Raw genomic sequence first — 22,917 nt, 5'->3', positions numbered from 1 at the left:
CCTGCTGATCTGCAAGGAGAAAGTAAACAAACCACAATTTCAAATCTCACAAATAGAAGCTATTGATGCTCAGAGTTGTGGAGGTGTGAGAAAAATCAAATCTATTAGACCAGTAACCAGAATCTATCCATAATGGAGTAATTGCTCCTCATCTCATGTACAAACACCTCATCCTGCTTTGCAGGAGGACATGAATGACACAGTTACAGCACAGCTACCCCAACTACAGTTCTTGCTTTGCAGAGAAGAGAAGTCCAACATGGCAATGTACCATTTAGAAGCTCAATGAGTGCAGGGATGATTCCAGATTTTGCCAGCATAGCAGCACAAGAGTCATCCATGGAAACTGTCCCAATCATTATCACCACTTCCAAAACTAGGTCATCCTCTGCAGAACCTGCTAAGTCAGAAGACAGAAGCATTACCTCTCTCAGGAATTCTCAATCCTGTGGCAGTTGTAAATTTATGAGTAGATCTGATTCTGTTCTTCAATGTTATGTTTCCCCAAACAATCACAAATTATAAAGGTAAACAGACTCTACTCTGAGCACTCTCAATATTCTTTGAGAGACTCTGCTTTGAAAGACTAACCAAACTCTGCACAGACCTGGTTTCAGTTTGTCCTTGAGATAGGGAACCAGTTTGTACTCTTTCAGCACAAGTTCCCAGTCCAGATCTGGTAAGGTCAAATTTGCAAGAGTTCCCAAACATTCAATCACAAATTCCTCTTCTTCATCATTCGATACTTGAGCTGCTAAATCACCAACATAATCCTAAAGAAAACACAGCAACATACACTGCAGATGAATAATCTGAGGTTCTGAATAGCTCACAACTCTGACAAATCAAAGCTAGTTCTCAAGAGAAGGCTACAGAGACTTTGCTCCTGAAGACTAATAAGGCAGTTTCAATTTCAGTTGACTAATCCAAGAAAACATTTCAGCATTCATTCTTTCCATCTTTTCACTTTCAAGAGATGTAATCATTTATTCCACACAGTTTGAAAAAGCTGTTTGAAAACAGGGGAAAGAAGATAGTAAACACCAAGCTGCATTTCTGGCAGTAATGGAGTTCTTTTCCTGTTCTAAGAAACAACTGCATGATTTTCTGAGAACACCGAGAGGGGAATCATGGATTCTACTTACTAATTCCATACTGCTTTAAGACAATTCAACTCTCATTTTAACAGTATGTTTACCATCTCTACAATTAGGATGTTGTGCTTTCCTCCTTTCTTTTGAAAGGGCAACTTTACATGGTTACTACTTCAGTACTTAAAATTTAAAAATAGCCACATATACAAAACACTTGGCACAGTGAAAAAAACAAAGCACTTGATTTTGCTCTCTAGATCTAATAGCAGAAATTTAGGATAACTTAATTGCTATCATGTTCACCTCAGCAGTTGGGGGTTTTTGCTTGTTTGCTTGGTTTTGTGTGTTTGGTTTGAAACTTAATGGTTGGGGTTTATAGGATCTGTTCTCCCCATAGTGGGGGATCCAACCCCTAATCTATGAACTGAGATAGCTTTATAAAACAAAACCTAAATCAACCCACAACAGATAAGAAAACTTAAACTGGACACCCCACAAAGACAAACCCCAGCAGCTCTCCAATGCCAATCTCTTCCAGCAGGAAGAATCAGAGGTCACATTAGGCAACAGATAATACTTACCATAAATTGGCTTTTTGTTGGCCCATCATGTTGTGAAATATTTCTGATCATCTTCATTAACAACGGGTCCTTAAATCTCAAAGCTCTCTTCATTAGCATTTTCAAACCATTTCCTGAAAAGAACCAAACACTTGGAAATCCTCCAAATGAAAAAAAATTAAGGAAAGTACCAGCTGATCAAAGATCAACATGCACACACACCCACACCAACCAGCTTTAACCCCCAACAGATTAAAAGGAAAAAGTGAAGAAACTAGATAGGAACTATTTCTTCCAAGTTTAAACTGAAAAAACTGCTCTGCATAAATTTTACAGCTTCTCTAGTCATTTGACTACTATGACCAGATGTACTGGTGGGACAAAGTCAGATGAATATGTAAATGCTTCAGGTGTGCTTAGTTATTTTTTCAGGCCAAGAAAGTTCTAGATCCAAACCATTATCCTAGCACCAAATAAAGTTAATGAAGATGCAGCACAGCTGTTGGTCCTACCACAGAGACTTCTCTTCCCACTCTATGGAATAAATACACTGTTATGGTTTTAATATTACATGGGAATATACATAACAGACACACACAGACCTGAAGTACTTGACTGCAATAGGGCAAGTTCCAGTGTTACCATTATGTTTCCAAAAGATCACTTTGCCTACCTAAAAAATGCTACTAGCTTGAGTTCCATTTGTAACTTCAATACAAAATTGGATCACTCTGCTCCCCCTTCTATAGAGATATGCACAGAATTATAAAGGGGAATTTTCCTAGGGAAAATTTTGAGCACAAGTGAAAGTTAGAGCTGAGTAACACTGTTCCACTTCAAACTGCTAGCATGAAAACAATTAAACCTTAAATACAATCCAGAGCTACTGAACAAAATGCAGAACATATCTAGACCATGTGTCAAAACATCAGAACCCAAAAGTAGGTTAATCATAACAAAATAACAACACTGTGTGATTAATTGGATATTGATTAGCTGAAGATGGATTTTAGGCATCAGGAAGAACAAAATCCTGATGTCTCCACACAGCCATTGTTTCCCACAGAGATGTCATCAGTTTGTTGTACAGAACTACGTGGATGTATGAGATGAGGGCACCTCTGGGTACTTACTGCCCCTCCTGCCACCAAGACCAAATCTGAGAAGGACAGAGCCATTTGCCTGTAATCATCACCCAAACAGAAGCATTTTGTTTCTTAAAAATACGTATGGACACCTATAACTAACTCCAATATACATAATTTATCCATGCCAGTACATATTAAGTGTTGCCTCTCAAAGCCTCACTAAATCCTCAGTCCACTTACCTTCACAGATAAGCTGCACATTTCTTTTGTTAGCAGCAAGGTTAATGCAGAAAGAAATAAGTTCCAGGTCAACTCGCTCATCAGGACACTCAAAAAGCATTTTCATTAACTGCCAAGAAACACAAGCACACCTAAGTCATTCCTCTTCCCAAAGTATTAGAAGAGCAATGTTATGGTATCAGCTACTTTTTAAATTAACATTCAGCATTTCTACAGGAACAGTAAAGTTACAAGGGTCAAGGGCACAAGATGTATAGTTCCATTATTCAGGGCTAACAATGCTCATAAAGTGCTAAAAATGGCAGTCACTCATCACCCTAAATTAACTTGGCTTAGTTACATTTTACGGCTACCACTGAAATTTTTATTTTTACTGGTTTTTAAGAGTTGTGAATGGCTAAATTTATTTTGAAAGCTTAGGTAGTCTTTATGTAGGAAAAACCCCATGACTTAGTTCCACAGAAAGTCAGGTTAATACCTGGCTGTTTAATAAAATTATGACTCCAAACAGATACTGAACTGTAGGATAATTCCACTACTGTTTTGCTGAGAGGTTACTACATTGATAGGTGAATTGGCTGTACCTGCAATGTGCAGCTTCCATTGCTGGAGCTGAACACTGCATACACCAAAGACTTGTCAGTAGTTCTCCTGTTCTTTTGGTGACATTAACATAAGGAGACAATCGCCTGTAATCCTGTTCCAACTGTTTAGCAAATGTCAGTGCATTCCCAAATGATTCCTTAGGCTAATAACCTATGGATTGCCATCATTTGATACACCTGGCCCCTGTACTGTCCATGACATCACAGCCTGCCTATCCAGGCTCATTTGGTTCAAAAGGAGCATTTTTGAAATGGCATTTTGAGTATATGAATATGACTCAAATACATCCATTTCTTTTTTCTCCCTTTCCAATCCTGGCAGACAAGCTCATGGCTACAGGGCTGCAGGACATTGCCTTGTTTGCTCCTAAAACCTGCTCAGTTCCTAAGACATGCTTCAATTATAATCAAAGCAGTGTGATGGCAAGACTGAGATTACTGGAAGAAGAAAGAACTGAACCTAAGTGGACATAAGATACAAAAAAATGTAGCTTAGTTTCTGTCAGGAGGGAGGGGAAGAGAAAGCAACAGCTAATCACTAAATTTAATGATTAACTAATCATGAAATATTTGTGTGCTTGCCCCCTGGTGGAAAGACAAGTTTGTAATGCATTAAAAACTAGAGAAAGTGTGTGAACCACCCATTTAGAGAAGGGGTGGGAAAGAAACAACAGCATTGCCAGAATTTCACTCCAAAGTGTTTATCTGTTATCAGACAGAAGGTTGTCATTCCAAATGGACCCAAACAAAATCAAAAACTGTTACAACACAGCTATTGATCTCTTTATTTCTGGGACTTTCATGTGCTGATTTAAAAGCATCATTGATTTCTTCCTCCCTTTCTTAAAAAAGGTAGAATCAGATTTCTCTAGGTTGTTTTAAGAACTTATAAAATCCCTAGTTTATTAAATCTGTAAGACTGAGAGTCACATCTGAGTGAATTAACAGAGAAGAAAGTTGCTACTTAACGAGCAGAACATGAGCATTCAGAAATCACCCCCTGCAACTCTTCTATTACAAAACCTTCAGAAACAGATTTTTAAACCCCTTCAAATAATTTGAAGGGAAACATTCTCATTACTTACACAATACAAAATCTGTGGAAATTAGATGTTTAACAAGATGGGATTACACTGTTAATTACTGAACTACTTCTCTATAAAAAGAAAAAATATATCCAGTTTCAATTAAAGCTGCTCAAATTTTAAAATAATAGTTTCGTACGAGTTCCATGTTTCCCATTATGTCTTCATTTAATTTGATTGCTTCTTGTGCCACTTCAAAAGGAAGAGTAATTGCTGCCAAATAGGAAATATTAAAATTAAATTTGTTCTGCTTTTACTATGTCCATTGTCATCTTTTACTGATTTAACAGGAAGGCAGTAAAAAGACTGCAGCATGTGCAATGAAGAGGCAGTAGTGTTCAATCAGACAAGTCCCATATTGAGTATCAGATACCACAGACCAGGACTGAAATCACTGTGTCTAGACTCTCTGGCACCTGCCTTCACTTATTTACCAGTGACCAGAGGCCAACCCCCACAGCTCTCTGTTCACATACACCTCTGTCCAACCCCCTCCCCAAGCCCAGCTCCAACATCTTTGAATGATTATGCCAGAACTGCATGCCTCAGGAATCTCTCCTGACCGGCTACTCCCCAACTCTGCTGTTTGAAGTGATGCTCTGGTTTCTGAACTTCAGCAGATAATGGTGGACAGGAGCAAAGGGTGCTGTCAAGAGAGGACGTTTACCAGCATTAAGCTGAAAAGAAGCTTAGAGATCAAAGAGGGGCCAAACAGGACAACCGTGGTGGAAAACATGTGGAGAACCCTGCACACCGCTCTGCGGTGAGAGATTAAATATCCCCATGACATCACTGCCTGGCCATGCCCTCGGATTGGCCACGTTATTGCCAATAAAGGCTTTTATAAGCATCTGGATGGCATTTGCACCTATTTAAACAAAACACGCATTGCTGAGGTCTAAACAAGAATGAACTGTTAATACTCCCTTTTAACTGTTACTAGAATAGCACCCACTAATTCCTGCAATCCACAAGGATGTTTGCCTGGGACAGCACGCGCGAGCCCTCGGCTAGCACTTCACACATTCCAAATTCCAACAGGGCACAGATTTTTCCAGGCACTTTCTACAACACCTAAACATTCATTACTGAGTATTTGCCCCTTTAGATGAACACATCTCCTCAAAAAAGAAAACCCATGGAGGGGCACATGCTACTACTGAAGAGAGATTTGGGCTTTCCAGGGTAGAATTGGATAGTACAGATAGATTAATGGTTGGAAAAGTCTCTTCCAACCTGGATGATTCTATGAGCAGGGAGTCCTTTCAAAAGGTAATTTTCTTTTCCTGATGCCTTATCCACTTTCCCATGCTTTCTGCTACCTCTGTCTTCCTTAATAACCATCTCAATCTTGAACATTCATTAATAAAATGCAAGCCCTGGTTGTCCAGCTTCTTTTTGAACAGTTGGCAGATGTGATCTGTTGAAGCATCAGCAGCCACAGGTATTCTTCCAATTTTGGAGTTTTAGCCAAAGTCCAGTGAAGGCAGCAGGTTTGTTTCTTGCTCCATGAGTCTTTGAATACAGCTCTGCAAGCACTAGGGACCTAAGAGTCATACCAAGATTCCCTAAAAGCACAACACAAGCAAGTCCTGGAACACAGTGCAGGAATCTGAGTTTGGCTGGTAAGTGCTCAGAACAAAGCAGGTCCCTTACAGCATGCAAACACCTTAACATAGAGTTTCTTCTTGTGGTGGAAAAGGCAGTCGGCAGGATGTTTACAAGATCACTTTGTAACACACACTAGTTATTCCCACCAGTCCTCTCTATTATCCAAAATCCTTGTGTATTTGGAAAAACTTCCCCATTTTTGTCATGAGATAATGACCACAAACAGTCCGAAAACTTTCCATAACAACTTGCCATTTTGGATGTATTTGATGTTAAAAACACATTTGGCAGGAAAGAAGATACCACGGTGCAACTCTGAAAAAGCTCCCAGAGAGCTTTTACACTTAAGTAATGCAGGCTACCAACTGCAGCCTCATCAGGGCTGAGAAAAAGATCAGTAAGAGAGGATTTGATGCTTAGAAAAACAAACCTCCCAAAAATGCCAACGAGAAACAATGAAACACAGGCACACATACAAAAAAACCCCAAACACCCACACAAACACCAAAACCTGTGTCTGGGCTTGAATCAATGAGTTATGCTACAAAATGTAGCCTAAAAAAATCAGTGAAGAGCCATCCACAGTCAAGTCTGCACTGTTGTACATGCCTGCAGTTGGAAAAGGAATTGTCATGTAGCAACATAACCCTGCTTGGCTGGTGTCCAGCTCATATCCTGTAATCCTGGAGACGTTGAAATTTTGATACCCAATGGGATCAGCAAAGAATGCCTCCTAAAACTGGAAAGGAAATACTTTCCACAAGGTTCCCTAAGGACCTGCTGTGCACAAGCTTTAATCTCTTTCAAGCATTCCCGATCTTCAGAAGAAATCCATCAGGTCACCTGTAATTTCACCAGTTCGTGTGTTAGCAGCACTGACAGAGAATTTGTCACCTCTCTTTAGTCAGGGGACTATGAAGGGACAGCGAGAACAGTCACTGCCTGGTGAGTCGGTGTTTCCCTGCCGAGCAGCAGCAGTGTGGCTGTTCCCGCTGTCACCTGCGGGTGTCAGTGCGAGCTCTGCCATGAGCACAGGGAGAGCTGGATCTCATCCCATCAAAAAAGCACATACCTGCGGGATACAGTCTGTGTATGCAAACATCGACTTAAAGCAATCGTCCATGCTTATGTGGTACAGGATACATATCGCTACTTTTTTGTTGTTTTCATTTCCTAGAAGAAGAAAAAAAAATAATCTGGATTAAGAGAAGTATTTTAAGATGTTGTTAAACACTGAAAAGGGAGAAATGAAAAGCAGAAAAAATCTAGGTAATAGAGGGAAAATTTAAATCAGAAATGCCACATTAGTGAAAGGCTCTTCAGTAAGGGTCTTGCCTGTCCAAATCAACCACCTATTTGTGCAGAGAGGGAACAAGGGCCATGGTAACTACTCCCTCCTCTGCCCAGCACCTCAAAACACTTCACTAACTCCACTTTGCAAGGAATATATTTTGTGAAAGGAACACTTAACAATGATAAGTCACTCAGAAAAAGCCTTCCTCAGTTCCCAGCTAGGAAATGAAATACCCTATGTAATGCCAATTTAGCAGTGGATATTACTATGGAAATAACAAGCTTGTCTCAAAGTGAATGATAAACAATGTACCAATGCCAGAGAGAAAAATAAGAACCACCACTAAAAAGTGCTGTGGAAGGAATCCACTGCCTCTCAAGTAAGTCACATACTGATTGTTTTGTTTTCCTAAACAATGATATTATCTCCCGTGGGTGCCTTTCAAAAATGACATTAGTCTATTTTCACAAACTAAGCAGAGAAAAATACTCTCAAGAAAAAATGGAGCAGTTAATGTGAGTAGGCTGTGAAGTATTTAACTGAAAGGTTCTATAAAATCATCTAACACAAACATACAAATGTTTAAGAACAACACAGGTGACTTTGATTCTGACTCACTGCTGGAATCTGGACTGAGCATTCTCTGGAGTTCTCCTCCAGCCCTACCTTAGCAGGATACTGGCTATATATGGGATAAAACATTAATCTGAATGTTTACATGACTTAGACCAGGATGCAATAAAGTCACCAACTCAAAGTTCTTACCCAAGTGATCAGCAATATCCTACCTCCCACTTCTATTCAAGCTAAGTTAGAAAGTATCTGTTTAACACTTTGGCAAAGCATCAAGACCTCAAACAGCAACTAACACAGTTAAGTTTTTCTTCTGCATACATCACTGGGAGCTGGAATTTCCTTTAAGCAGCAAGGATGTGATGCCTTTATCCTGAGAATGAACATTTGTGCCTTTTCTCAAAACTGAATTATCAAAGGAGACCCACAAAATGCTTCTGGCAGTTGCCATACAACACTGAAGTATTCTTTCCCATGCCAAACCTAAAGTCAATAACTGACCTTTCAGATCTATCTGGATTCTTACCTGCTTGAAAAAACACACCTGGTATCACAATCTTCCATACATTTAGCAGCTGAAGAAAGGATAACACCCAAATCTGAAAGCTATTCTGGTTATTCTGAACATTAAAGCACAGACAGTACAACAGTAGCTAAAGTATACACTGTCTGTTTTAAGCAAACAAAACAAAGTGTTTGTTTTCTTTCTCTTGTGACTGCTCACCTTCCCTACCTATTCACCTGTAGTAACATTGTGAAAACAATTACAGCAAAAAACTTCCCACACTTAGAGCTAAAAGCTTCTCCTATGTAAATATGTAAGTTTACAGAGTAAATGATTCCTTCAAATTTCATGGGTTTAGTGAAGAAAAATAAATCTGTTTACACTGCTCTTAACACTTCACTCCATGCCTCTAGTAAAGACTTAAACATCAAGACTCAAATTACAATTACACTTAGCTGGATAATGCAGGAAACACCATGGGCAGTGAAAGGTAAGCCAGTGTAAAAGGAGAAAAGGTCCCCAGAACAACAACAAGAACAACAAAGTGAAGTTGGACCAAACCTTCAGCACATATGAACTGGCAAACCATCAACAAGAAGGATGCTAAGTTTTATCTGATGATGTCCTTCATGGTTTGGGGTTTTTTCTGCTTATTTCTGCAAGTTCCATTTGTGCTAGGATAAAGCAATAGCTAAGGCACATTTTACCACTGGTGGCAATAGCAGCTTTCTGGTTTCTGGCAATATCAGTGGCTTATTTTCAGATCTAACAGCCTGCTAGAGCAGTAAAGGCCTTCTGGTTTTTTTAGAGGAAATTCTCTGCATTGCTTTCTCTCCCCTTTTTTCCAAGGTCAAGACTGTCACAACAACCTTTCTGATGCTTGAACAACACCCTGGGTATCTGTGCAGAATTAAAGCACTGCCTTGGTTTCTAAAGTACCAAAAATAATCCAAAATACACAGAGACTCAACCTATAGTGTGAAGAATATCTGGGATTCAAATAAATTTATTTTATCTGAACAAACTCTTAAAGAGTTGGGTTTTAATGACTGGTACTTAAATAATTCTCTCCAAATACATTCTATAAAGCAGATTTCATGACACAAAAGGCAAAGATCATTATAGTTTCAAAAAAGATGAGCTGAATTTAAATTCCTTCTTGCTATGCAGTTATCTTAGCCATTTTCCCTGAACTCCCCTGTCCTACTGTCCATACTGGGAACAGAGAAAGGTTTAAAGCATTTAAGTCACAGACACTTATTGCACAGGCTCAGCAAGGAAGTATTTTTCAACTACGAGTAAACAGGAAAAACCCCCTGAATTCTATTAACTTAATGAGGAAAATAAACTACAGAATTAAGCCTAAAAGAAAACAGTGCAACTTAACCAGCTTCTAAGTATTTAATGGTGTGTGCATTTTAAGTTTCATTTCATTTTAAGTTCCCAAAAAGGAAGGAATTTCAGGCTGATGTCTGGAAGTTTCACAGTTCTACTTTCCCTGCGGAAGGACTTTGATGGAGGAAAAGCAGAACCTCCTGACTTTTTCCAGTTCTCGTGCAGAACAACAGCAACTCATGATCCAAAGGGTTGAACACTCCAGGAAAATGAAGAGGTGGTTGTTCCTGAGCACAGCCAGCATGACTTAACACAACTGTTAATCTCACACACAGTGAGGACGCACACAGCCTCTTGTATAGCTGACTGGGGACTCTGCACAACCAGTTTGTTAAAGATTAGGAAGGGAACAGATCAACTGCTAAAGCATTTGAAACACTAAGCATCACTTGGCAGGCTGAAGGTTATACAAAAGGGTAAGAAGCAACAGACTCTGCAAAATCCTCCAAGCCAACTGTCATCCTTTCACACAGGCATTTCACTCCCCAAAATATAAACTGGTACCTACTGACTATTACAAGAATATGCCAGTACCAAACTTACTTTGGCTTAATTATTTCATACTTATCCGAATGCTAATGAACAAAGCCCCAAGTCAAGCATTGAATAGAGATTTGGCTGTAAAAATTGCAAACCCTGCCCAGTACCTGGCTGGAGAGAACAGCTTTCCAAAGCATGGAAGTGATACCTTCTCTGCTATTTTTGACCACTAGTGAAGGTCACACATGAGAAAGTACACACTGCAAAGAAGACTTCCTTATGGCTTGGTACAGTAGGCATCAATTATTCCCTTAACAAGCAAAAGCAAGAGAAAGAAAAGAAAAAGCAGATCTCTGCCAAATGTGTTCATAAAAATCACCAAAGTTTTGGTGGGGTGCCAGAAAGTTGTGGCCTACAAATGCTGGTAGTTGTGAGCATCAAGCTTTTTACAACTGAAGGTGGAATAGCCAAATGGCCTAAGGCAGTAAGGGCAGCCCTGGAAAATAATGGCCTAGTCATTATGGATTCTTCTGGTATTTATGGCAATAAAACATGAATCATAATGAACTCATTGGATATTAAATGTGGGGGTCACAAGCACTTTGATAGGATTTCCACAAGAATTTACCATTAATTAACCAAATAATTATTTGAAAGTGTTACTGAATTAGCCTTAGTTCTTATACAGCCATTCCAGAGAAATTGGTCATTCCCAGCTGAGTGCAGTTAATGCCTTAACAAACCAGTCATTAACTGCAGTTACTGATTTTGTGGGAATTATTGTGTTATAAAATACACTCAACAGTTTATAGAAACAATACTTAGATTTTTTTTTTGCAGCTGTAGTTCAGCTGGAGCAGCTGGGATGGAAAAATATCAGGTCCCTCGGGCTGTTTTCACAACTAGTTTTCTGCAAATTAGAGAGGGAAATAAATACATGATGGGTTCTGAGTTCAAAATGCCTTCAGAGTTTTAGCCTTTGAACATTAATAAGAAGCCATGTGCTACTCCTGGGGACCAGTGCCTGAATTCCACATTCAGTTCTTGCTAAGGTTAAAGATCTAAATGGTACTAGCAGCAGAAGCTAAAGGAAAAATATGATTCCTTGATCACAAGATTGGGTCCTACATTTGCGTGATTTGTGAGCTTAAAATAAGAAAACCCCCATTAGCTCCATGACAACAGAAGAGAAACCCTAAAGCTGTGAAACTGCAATACCAGTCTGAGCTGCAGCAGCAACATTCAGCCTTCAAATGCTAAGGCAAACATGAGAATATAAACTACAACTAAAGTATTCAAATGCCAGGAATCATCAGGAAATCAAGTCTCCATCACTTCTAATGGAATCACCAATGGCTCCACACTGGATAGGAAACATGCCCTATCCCACTCACGTGCAAAACATTAACAACACTACATCAAAACCAGAACACAAATGAAGGTAAATACTTATTAAAATGGCAGGTTGAGTCTTCATTTCAGTTTCAAACTCTGATACCCTGAAGTCAAATCTGCTGCAGAATTAGGCAAGTAAAAAATGTAGGTGGATAAGAATGTCACAAACTGAGTATCAGATCTCTATATCCCTCACCGCTGTCAGAAAACAGCTTAATCAAGAGTTTATTCATGTGTATCGTAATCAGCAGTGAGCTCAGGAAAAAAGTGATAGAAAGGTATCTCTGCTTACCTCCATCCCATCTCATTCCTCACGACAGTTGGGCTAAGTTAGTCCATGTGTTCTTTAGGCACATACTGGTTTGATTACATATGTAAATATAAATCGTATTGGATATATCAGTTTATTTTATCAAGAGAACCTGAAGGAATTTTCAACTCGGCTCATACTCAAGGAAACGAGACATTGTAAATAATGCATTATGATATTAATTACATACTAATGAGCCCGCTTGTGCCACCTTTATGTTATTTGAAACTGGCTTCATACCATAAGACTAACTTAAAACCTCAATATTGCCGTGGTTGGGTTTGGTTTTTTTCTCTTCACCCAAAGAATGAATCATAGAATTTTAGGGGTTGGAATGGACCTTACAGATCATCTAATCCCAAACCCTCCTGCCATGGGCATGGGCATATCCCACCAGACCAGTTTGCTCAAGGCTTCATCCAACCTGGCTTTGACCACCACCATGGTTGGGGCAGCCACCACGTCCCTGGGCAACCTGTGAACTAAGTACATACCTCACCTAAGCATGGATATAATTTTTTTTATAGGAAACAAGAAAATTATAATGATGAACCTTAAGTCAAAGGACTAACAACTGACTAATTTAGGTTGAGTTATTTAATGTTACAGCACTGGACAAAACTGAAGCTGCACATCTGGAGCCTCAGGCTTCAATTCTTTGCCTGAAGCTCCACACAAGACAGACTGAAAAACATACAGCAAACACCTCCCTGCAGCATTGCTACTCATAAAAGACAACAAAGCATAGCCACTGGGTAATCAACACACTACTAAATTAGCATGTCCTGTTTTGAGGCTTGATCTTCCTACAGCAAAATACATCCCTTTTTTGTTCCTAAGGATGTGCTCCAACCAATTGTACTTGAACTCACAACTTCACAGAGGAATAGGAAGCTGGTTAGTTGCACTATCCCACATACTGCACACGGCAGCTATAAATCAATTAGAAATTCAGACTAGAGAGAAATCAGGAAGCAATAGGATTATCCTAGAAGGAAGAAGGTAAAGCTACTTCTCTTTCCTCCAGAAAAGAATTATGTTTTGGGTCAGGCTATGACCAAGGAAGAAAGCAAGAGGTGGAAAAAGCAATTAATTACTGGCATTTACAAGAAACAGAAGAGTTTCTTAGCTTGATTCAAAGTAGGTGGAAAAAATTCCAAGCAAAGCTCTTCCCCTCAAAGTCTCCACCAAGCTACTCAGATTAAATGGAGATGTACAGGACATGCATAATTTTCCCCATATCTGTACAATATTTCATAAAACTTCATCAATTGTTCCAATTACAATTACTAGAAAATATTCAGACTTTTCTGACTTAAACACACCCTTGTAATCTTCTTGTTTGGAATTCAGTGGGAAAGGAAATAGGTGGAGGCTTTTCCATGCTTCTGGCTCTGCAGGTGCCCAGCTCAGTTCAGAAAGGACTGTGCAGCTGTATTCCAACATGCTCCTGCTCACAAGAGGAACAAACCCCATGCAGGATGTTGCCTTTGGCCTTGAGAAACAGATGATTCCATTGGAATGGAAACTGGTTTTACCCCTATTTCAAAGATGCTGAAGTACAAAGCCAAGGTTGAAATCTACTAAGCCCTAAAAGTGGAACTAAATATTGGTTGGGTTTTGGAGTCTTCCAGATAACAAGATTAAGCTCAATATTACTCAACAGATACTGTACCTGTGCAAGCACCACCTTAAAGGGTCTGAAGATATTATCAACCAGCAAAGGATTTCTCACCTTAGCAGCTACAGACATGGGGAATCTGCAGTTGGTCTTCTGGACTGGAGACAATAATTTGAGAAACTCAAGCAAGAACAAAACTTGTGAGTTGTTTCCACATTTCTGAAGGGAAAGGACATTGTAACCTTCTCCCTTATGTCTGAACTTGTAAAATCCTCAGGATCTGTGGGACTACTACATCTGCAGAACTGTTCCATGTGATCCTTTGAGGCCATCCCTGTGCCTGCAGCCTTCACAAGGGCTCTGGAAAAGCTGCTCCTCCCTCTGCCACCCTGGCCCTCCTAGAGACTTTATGAAGATGCTGCCATAGATCAGGAAGACTAGCAGAAGTGCCCCACCCTATCTTTATGGAGATTTTCCAATAAACTAGAACTAGCTGTTTCTGTTCTGTCATGCTTTAGGCATCCAAGTTAGGCTCTGTAAAGCTTTCAGATGTCAACACTTCATGCAGAAGACTAGATTTACTTTTTACTGTTAAGCATTAATTTGCTCTTCCAAAATGCAAAAAAACAATTAAAAGCATTGAATTACTCAGTCACATCCTTGAGCTCCACAGGAGAAATATTGGCTCAGGGAATCCTTCCCATTCATCAGGTTAGTGAATTTCCAACAACTCAGCTCCCTCATTTTTAGATTGCTGCCATCTCTCCACTCCTGTCCTTGCTGCTGGCATTTTCAGTCAACAGACAAGGTTAGTTTTAGTTACAAAGTTATTCTCTTCGTTGCCAACAGCTAATAACACAGCTAAAGCCACACATGCCCTCGTGAGCAGCACACCACATTAACGAGCTTTCACTCACCTGAGCAGTCAGAGCCTGAGTGTTCAGATTAGCAAGGCTCCACCTGTAATAGCTACAGAATGCACAAAAACACAGTTTCCAACTCTGGACAGTGTTAAAGGAGTCAGAAAAACTTAAAGAGATTTCAAAAACTTGGAAGATTATATAAAAGTATGTTATGAATGCCAGTTCTTCTTTCCTGATAATCTACAACTTTCCAGGAGCATAAAGTAGGGACATGGTAAAGGCTTTTACTTTAAAGTGAGTTGTGATTCTACTTCTGCTTCAAGCACAGTATTAGCAATACTGATGTGTCTCTACTTTGAGTTCTGTACTGCTCAACATCAGAAATCAATTTTTTTTAAAAGTTTTCTGTCTAATCCACAGTTAAAAGTACCTGAATATGTGCTGGGTTCTAAGACACACTGCACACCCAACACTCTAAGTCAAATCACACACACTAGGCCTATCTGCACTTCTAGTAAGGATTTAAAAGTTGAATGTTAAGAGACGTTTTTGTTTGGTGCTTCTTTTGGTGGATTTTTTGTTTGTTTGTTTGTTGCTGAGGGTTTTTCTTTTTTAAGCCTTGGCCATACTCACCACAAATGATAAAAAAACTACCATTAAAATAAATCCCTCAATAATTACTGCTTTCCAACAGACTGGTCCCTGTAGTTGAACTGTTACTTAATGTGCTTCAGCCAGCCTCTACCATAAAGGAATGGAGACACCCCAGGCAATATTCACACAAGTAGTATTGGAACCAGCTGCTGCAGAGCCACCTTAGGAAAAAAAAAGGGTTCTCAATTTAATTGGGAAAACAGGAGGAAGCATAAATTTTACTGCCATTAATAACTTCAAGCAATCCCGATATGACTTTACCTCACCCTGATGGCTGGACATGTGCTTTTTGTTAGGGTCTTTGCCACATCTGACCCTTATTGTTTGCTCACTTGATCAGGTAAGAAAATGTATGTTTCTTTATAGGATAAACGAGGCCTATTAAAGTCAGAAAAAGCACTGCAGTAGCCTATAAGAAGCTCCATTTTTCAACAGATGTGTGAAGCTCCATAATAAGTTCATTACAAAAAGGCCAAGTGAACTCATAAAGAGAACACATCTACTTTAAGCCTCCTTAAAAGAAACTTTCATAAAAGGAATAGAACATTAAAAACTCACAGCACTCCGTTAATTAGAGAGCAAAGTACTCCTTGGCTTTTTAAACAGCAGTCAACATGTAATCCAGCTTGGCTGCATACCCTATCAAGACTGGACTGTTAAGCAGCCCAACATACAACTGCTGGGCAATTCCTTGATTGCTCATTAAACCTAACTTGTAAAGGGTGGAAAAATATCAGAGGAATTCCAGCAGTTCCCAGAAAAGTTTCTATCAATGAACCTAGTAAAGACACTGAGGACTAAATCAGACTGTCAGAGTTACCCTCTGCTCTGGTTATCTCCAGCTTAAGGAAAGAACTCAGAGAAGTTTGACCTGCATTGGAATCTGCAAACTATTGCACACCCTTAGATTTCTATGTAAGGTCAGGTGACTACTGCTCCTCAGTGTGCTGATATTAAGGCTTGGAACATCAAAGAAATCAAGAGCATCAGGCCAGGGTGCTCACATGAACAAGGCATATAGGCTAGGTACAGACTGTGAGTGGCAAAACTAAACTGTCATTGCTTGGGACTGATCACACAGTATTTCTGAGTGTTGTACAACCAACACTCATCTAACTTGGCTGAATACAAATCCACAAAGTTAATTTTCTTTCAGTCACAGTAATCTGTACAGGAAAACATCACCCACGATGTTCCTCACCACCCAAAATCTTCTTGAGAATGTCCACGTTGACACTGTGTGACACTTCCACAGCCAGATGAACATCCTTTCTGCAATCCATGTCCCATTTAGGCCTGATTTGCAGCTGGTACTGCTTTGTGACCCACCCACTTTTCAGCTCACCAGTATCTGTGTCCCATTAGCCCTTGATTTTTCAGAGCAGCTAGTAATTTCAAGCAACCAGAAAGGGACACTTCAGTCTGACTTCCAAGCTTAATGAGTTTCATTCTTTCAGCATGGCTTGCACTGGGAAGTGAATGAAACTAAAGTGGCATTTCAAGACAATATGCATTCAGTACACCTAAGAACTGTCCACACACACACACAATAAAAATGTTTGTTCCCTACATGGAGCCAGACTCACTCCCAGCAGTAACACAGTTCCCACTCTTAGCAGCTTTAGCACCATTTCCTATCATTTATATCCACTTGTGAGGAATAACCAACTGATGGATGGACACAGAAACCCCAGTACTGCCCATCACACACACCTGCTGCCAGGAGCTGCTTCTGAACAGAGGTACACCAGGAAGAGTCTGCAGCCTGCCCTAACACACTGCAGCACTCAGCTGGCTCTGCTGTACAAACTGCCTGCTGGGCTCATGGAGAACTATTTGTCTCCCTTCACAAAGGCTGAGAAACCACTCAGACACAGCACAAAACAGCACCCTCATTAGAAGAATGTGAATCACAAGCTGTGCATATATTTAAGAGAAAATTTTGTATTTGGTTTGGCCAGTTCACTGAAAAACAAAGAGGATTTAGTCCAAACAAGAAGTGAGAGGTTCTTATTCTTCCTTGTAGACAATGTTTTCTGCTGTTTGCTGCCAGGCCATTTACTTTAGAAACTATTCACACATCCAGGAGAAGAGTTCTAAAAAAGGGTAACATTTCCCTTGTGTCCAACAGTGGAAGAGTATTTCATTTCCAGGGGCTAAGAAAACAGATTCACATCCTCCTTTTAAGTCCAGCACTGTTTCCTCCTTTAAGTGAGAATATTTTCTGCAAGCAAACACACTAACCACCAAACTCTACCATATTTGGAGCAAGTCACTCCTCCACTCCACTTCACTTGAATTATGCCATGCAAAGCAAAATGAAGAGTACTTCAAGAGTGAAACAAACCTCCAGAGAACAGTCTGTAGAGTGCTGCTTTGGTCTCTTGTGCTGAGGTGATGACTGGTGGGAACTGAATCTGTGTTTTCCACATTTCAGGCAAACATCTAGTTTACTCCACTTGGTGAATTTACATGAACTCTCACCTTAATCCACTAAAGCTCTACTTCACATATGATGGCACATAAAGCATTCACACAGAGAATGTATGGGAAGGAAAGAGGACTCTGTAAACATAATTTCTAAGTAAATTTCTAAGTAAATTTCTAAGTAAATTTCTAAGTAAATTTCTAAGTAAATTTCTAAGTAAATTTCTAAGTAAATTTCTAAGTAAATTTCTAAGTAAATTTCTAAGTAAATTTCTAAGTAAATTTCTAAGTAAATTTCTAAGTAAATTTTAAATTTCATTTCTAAGTAAATTTCTAAGTAAATTTCTAAGTAAATTTCTAAGTAAATTTCTAAGTAAATTTCTAAGTAAATTTCAAATTTCTAAGTAAATTTCTAAGTAAAAGCCACTGCTACAAAAAACATTCTCTGCAAGACCTTGGTAGTTCAACACTTAGAAGATTTTCTTACAGACCTGAAATCACACAAAATCAACAAAATCTCTTCATACCTCTCAAACAGCTTATGTATGCAAAAACCTGAATACAGCAGCCTATACCTCATAGGCCTCCACAGCTCTGCTCCAGCTTCTGATCTCAAGTCTGAAGCCACATTTCCCTCAGCTGCACCCAGTTCTTTGAGATTCAGAGCATAACAAAGATCATCTGTAGCTGATTAATTTGGGTGCCTGGAGGGAGCAAGAGGAGTCTTGTCATATACAATACTTCAGACTTGTGAAGAGAAGCCGCTAAAACTAGCAAGTGGTGTTGGCTGGCAGAGCTGCATGGGGAAGCAGGGACGGGCACTATTAAAAAGAAAAAGCCAATTAAAATGGAAACCAGACTAAGCAGAATTTCTCATGTCCATGCTTTCAACAGCAGCCTCAACACACTGCAGTGTAATGGAAAGAAAGAAAACAGTCCTTCTCCAATATAACCACACCACTGCTGATAGCTCAGTTGAAGCCAGTCCATCCCCTTCGTTTCCACCTACGTTTAGAGCCTTCCTGCTTCCAAGCCATTAACTGTCCCTTGGGAAAGCAGCACATCCTCCAGAACTGCAGATTGTTGCACCTCAGTGCTCAGCCCTAAACCACTGCCTGACAAATCCTGACCTTTAATTCTCTGCAATCTCAACTCTCCCCTTAAACACCTACCACATTTCATTCATACTCATCTTGAACTCAGGGCTAAAGACTCAAAGACACAGCATGCACAAATGTTAAATTTCAGTAGGCTGAGTCAACAAACTTGACCTCTTGGCATTAGGAGCTGTACAGTGACTTGTCAACAGCTGTTGTGGTGTGTTAGCACTTTGAGACGACCTGCAGATGTAAGCTGAAGGGTACTGACTGAAATGATGTGCTTAATACCTAAGGAACCTGTATAAAAGGGGCATCTGGCACATGGCTGTTCTATTATTAAGGTTGCAGACTTCCCTCAGACAGGATACACAAAGTGATGCATTTGAGAACTGCTTGAATCACTGTATCAGGAAGAGTCTCACAAATCACAGAAGTGACTCAAAAAAACAAGCAGCAGACAGTATTTCTACCTAGATTTTCTAACTAGCACATCACAAAGTAAGTATCAAGCAGTGCTATGGGGAGAAGCTACAGCAAACAGTACATGGCTCTGTGAAAAAAAAAGAAAAAATGGTTAAACACTTCCAAGATGTGGAAAGAAACACAGTGAAGCTTCTGGAAGTACTAAAAGGACCTGCAGTAGATTGCCCTAGCAGCCACTTCAGGAACAGACAGCAATTTTAGCAGCCAGTTCTTCTGAGCTAAACAGCCTTCAACACATCCTTACTAACAAGTCCAAGAGAATGGCATTTGAAAAGCAATTCTGCTCTCCACAGGAGAATCAGACACTAGAAAGCAGATATTGAACTGATGAGTTCAGACTGACTCTAATACTACATGGGGAATTTCTGGGAGCAGAGACTTCAGTGATTTGTGTGGTGCCACTGCCTGGGGTGACATGCCCTCAGAAGCTCCAGCCTGAGACCACAGCAGCAGCTGCTGCATGAACAAAAGAAAGGGACAAGCTGCTGCTCCAAAAAGCTTACAGTCCAAGGTACATCAAACTACCTAGCCACATCCTCTCTCAAACAAGAGAACATATATTTCCTCATCAGCTTCCACTTCTCAGTTCACTTTACTACTAAGTAACACTGCCTGAGGATTCCAAATGCCAATTTACATCCTCCTAGCTCAGCCCTGAGTCAAGTGCAAACATAGTTCAGGGGCAGGAAGCATAAAAGGATGCGAGGTATTTCAGGGTATGTCAGGTAGCTGCTGTATTAATCACCAACAGGATTAAGGTTTCCAAATAAGTTTTTGTGGTATGCACTAAACATCACTTAGGCCATGTTGAAGGTAGAATTGAGGAGCCCAACAATCCAAAGAGACAAAACAAAACTAGGGGAGAAAGCCCACTACCCAAAGTTGCATTCCCCTGTTCCAACCAATATCTGGATACATCAGCTGCACTGGATTTAGCACACCCCAAACCCAACATATTTCACAAAGCTTTAGTTGCCATGAGTGTTTCATACACTTAGGGCTTCACAAGTCAAGATCCTTTACTCCCACTCAGCAATTCTTAGGGCCAAATCCTGCTAAACATTTAGTATATATACCAGAGCAGCCTCTAGATAGTATCAGCCAAAAAATGCACAGAGAACAATAAAAACCCTCATCAGAACTCCAGCATACAACAACGATCAACTGGACAATCCGCTGTTTTTTCCAAACTTCTTACTGTCTCCATGGCTTTCCCCTACAGTTTTACTTGGAACTGATATACTCACACAATTTTAACAAGAGTTACAGACCATCAAGCTGGAAGTCTAAAAATAAGTACTGCCTAGAGCTGACGCTAACAAAGTTAGGAGATTTCTGATCTGTCTGGGCAATTATGTTACAAGAGACAGCAGGTATATCGAGCTTCATTATGAACAGATATAGTTTGTATCTCCATCAGCTAAGCTTCATGAAGGTGCTGCCTGTTTTTCCCAGGTGCTCCCCCAAAATTGCAAACATCACCCATGTGTCAGCTTCTATGGTTTTCAGGTAGCTATTGAAGTAATTTTTAAACACCACAAGACTCATTCAACAGTTTAAGAGAACCTAGCAATAAATTTACTGGAAACCACATTTACTTTCAACTTCCATCTAAACCTGCATGTGACAAGATGATGTGAATGCTAAAAAGTTGGGAGTAGTGAGGAAGTTCTTTGACAAAACAGAAGTGACACAGCAAGTTTTAGGCATATTATGATGCGAACAGCTTCACTGTCCCCGATGGAAAGTCTGTGTCAGAACAAAGGAACACATACCTAGAAGTGCAGTGAGTTTGGGAAGCAAACCAACATGTACCATTTTACTTCTCAGGCCTGTGTCAAAGGAGAGATTCAGTAAGAGTCGAAGAGTGATATTCAGCAGGTCTTCATGTTCACAAGGGACCATTTTCACAAGTTTTTCAACAATATCCATTTCAACCTGTATGTCAAGAAAAAGAAACCATAATCCATCCAACCTTACTTTGCCTTGAACATAAAAGCCCTCTCAGGGTGTTTCTGCACATCCAATTTGCAGCCATAACAGTGACTGTCAATGCATTTTCATCTGAAGCAGCTTTGCTGAAGCCTTTGTGGTTGATGTCTTCATGACTGGGTTACTGGGAAACGCTGATTAAAAAAAGCTTTTGAACCAAACAGTTTAGATGTCTTGAAAATATTCCTCACAGTTGGAATACTGCAAGAATGTGGTGAAGACATCACTTGCAAAACTAGATTGGTGGGGGGACTCATTTTAACTTAAACACGAGCAGCCCTGGAGCAACCAACACTGGAGTCAAGGAAAGACCCAACCAAGAAAGACAGAAAATTGGCAACCAAAAAGAATCTGAGACCTTTCATTATGAATTTCAACTGAAGAGAAGTTTGCATGTGCTCTCAGAAGAGGCATGCCATCCTGTATGTCAACTTAATAAAGGCATGAAAGTCATCTTGAAACATGTATCACTTTCAAATTAAAAAGTGGAATCCAGGAACTGAGAAGTGGTATCAATTCCTGAGATCATGTTCACTTTACCAGCCAGAAAAGACATCTGAGCATTGACTGGCAAGACTTCAGAAAGTTTTTATCATGTTTTAAGTAACATTTCTCTGCTTTTATTTGACATAATCATTTAAATGTATTCAGTGTTTGTTTCCCAGATCCTTCTTTGGCCAGAAGGAGGCACATCAAATTACTCTGCATTCTTCAGAGTTGTGCATGTGTGTAACTCGTCTCCCAGTTATAAACACACACGGAACGAATACTAAGAAAAGAAACTACAGCTCTCCCCACACAGCATAGTGCAATAACCAAACAACTGACTGGACAGCTTTGATCAAAAACAATCAGATAGCAACAACTCCTACCTCACTGCTCTGCATTTCATATGGCACTTGAATACCAAGGGAAAGAATGTGCTATAAATACACATGGATTATTCAGTTTACTCAGAATCGGGTGTTGCACAACTAATCTTGGTTCATTTTGCCTTTGACAGTTTTGTGGTTTTGTCCAATATAAATATCAGAACACCTTCTCCTTCACTGGGAGTTTTCTTAAATAACTGTGGAGTAAAAAGTCTTTATTATCAGTGAGGAATGCTCAGAGAGCCAACCTGAAGCATGGCAACCTTTTCAAAATGATTCCAAAACTGTTAAAACGCTCTGCAATAAAATAAATTCAACAGTTTCATTTGTCTTTTTTCTAAGTCAAACAGAATGTGGAAATTGTGCCAGCAAATCAGTGGCCTGGAGAGTTAATTCAAATTTTCCTAACAAAGTCCCTTATGTAAGTGAGATACCTCATGTCTGCAGTGCTGTTGATTGGATGCTGGACTAGAGATTTTAAGGTGAGGACCTTCCCTGAACCACATGAAGTTTTCAGAACCTCTATCTGTGAGCCTTACCATATCATTTTTGTTCTCCATAAAAATGCTGAGTTTCTTCAGGAAAGTTACAACGAGGATCAGCAGCTCAAAATTGTCACGGTCCAGTGCCTTCACCAACATGTGCACAATGTTCTTGTTCCTCATCTTCA

The 22,917-nt window shown here is 39.8% G+C and overlaps 1 protein-coding gene across 1 annotated transcript in view; it reads right to left on the bottom strand.

Moving 5' to 3' along the window:
• The window catches only part of KIFAP3 (kinesin-associated protein 3), a gene marked incomplete at its 5' end in the record, with an annotated part of 61,897 nt that overhangs the window by 32,263 nt on the left and 6,717 nt on the right, over window positions 1–22,917 (bottom strand). The window contains 8 exon segments of the mRNA XM_009071293.1: window positions 1–9; window positions 260–397; window positions 608–773; window positions 1,676–1,788; window positions 2,983–3,091; window positions 7,356–7,456; window positions 21,159–21,321; window positions 22,787–22,917. The exon segment at window positions 1–9 is cut by the window's left edge and continues 78 nt beyond it; the exon segment at window positions 22,787–22,917 is cut by the window's right edge and continues 18 nt beyond it. Coding sequence (XP_009069541.1) covers window positions 1–9; window positions 260–397; window positions 608–773; window positions 1,676–1,788; window positions 2,983–3,091; window positions 7,356–7,456; window positions 21,159–21,321; window positions 22,787–22,917 — 930 coding nt within the window.

Source organism: Acanthisitta chloris, unplaced genomic scaffold (assembly GCF_000695815.1).
Source record: "Acanthisitta chloris isolate BGI_N310 unplaced genomic scaffold, ASM69581v1 scaffold10283, whole genome shotgun sequence".
In the NCBI taxonomy this organism is placed as follows: Eukaryota; Metazoa; Chordata; class Aves; order Passeriformes; family Acanthisittidae; genus Acanthisitta; species Acanthisitta chloris.
The sequence above is the reverse complement of the archived record's forward strand: the minus strand, read 5'-3'. Positions and strand labels throughout refer to the sequence as shown.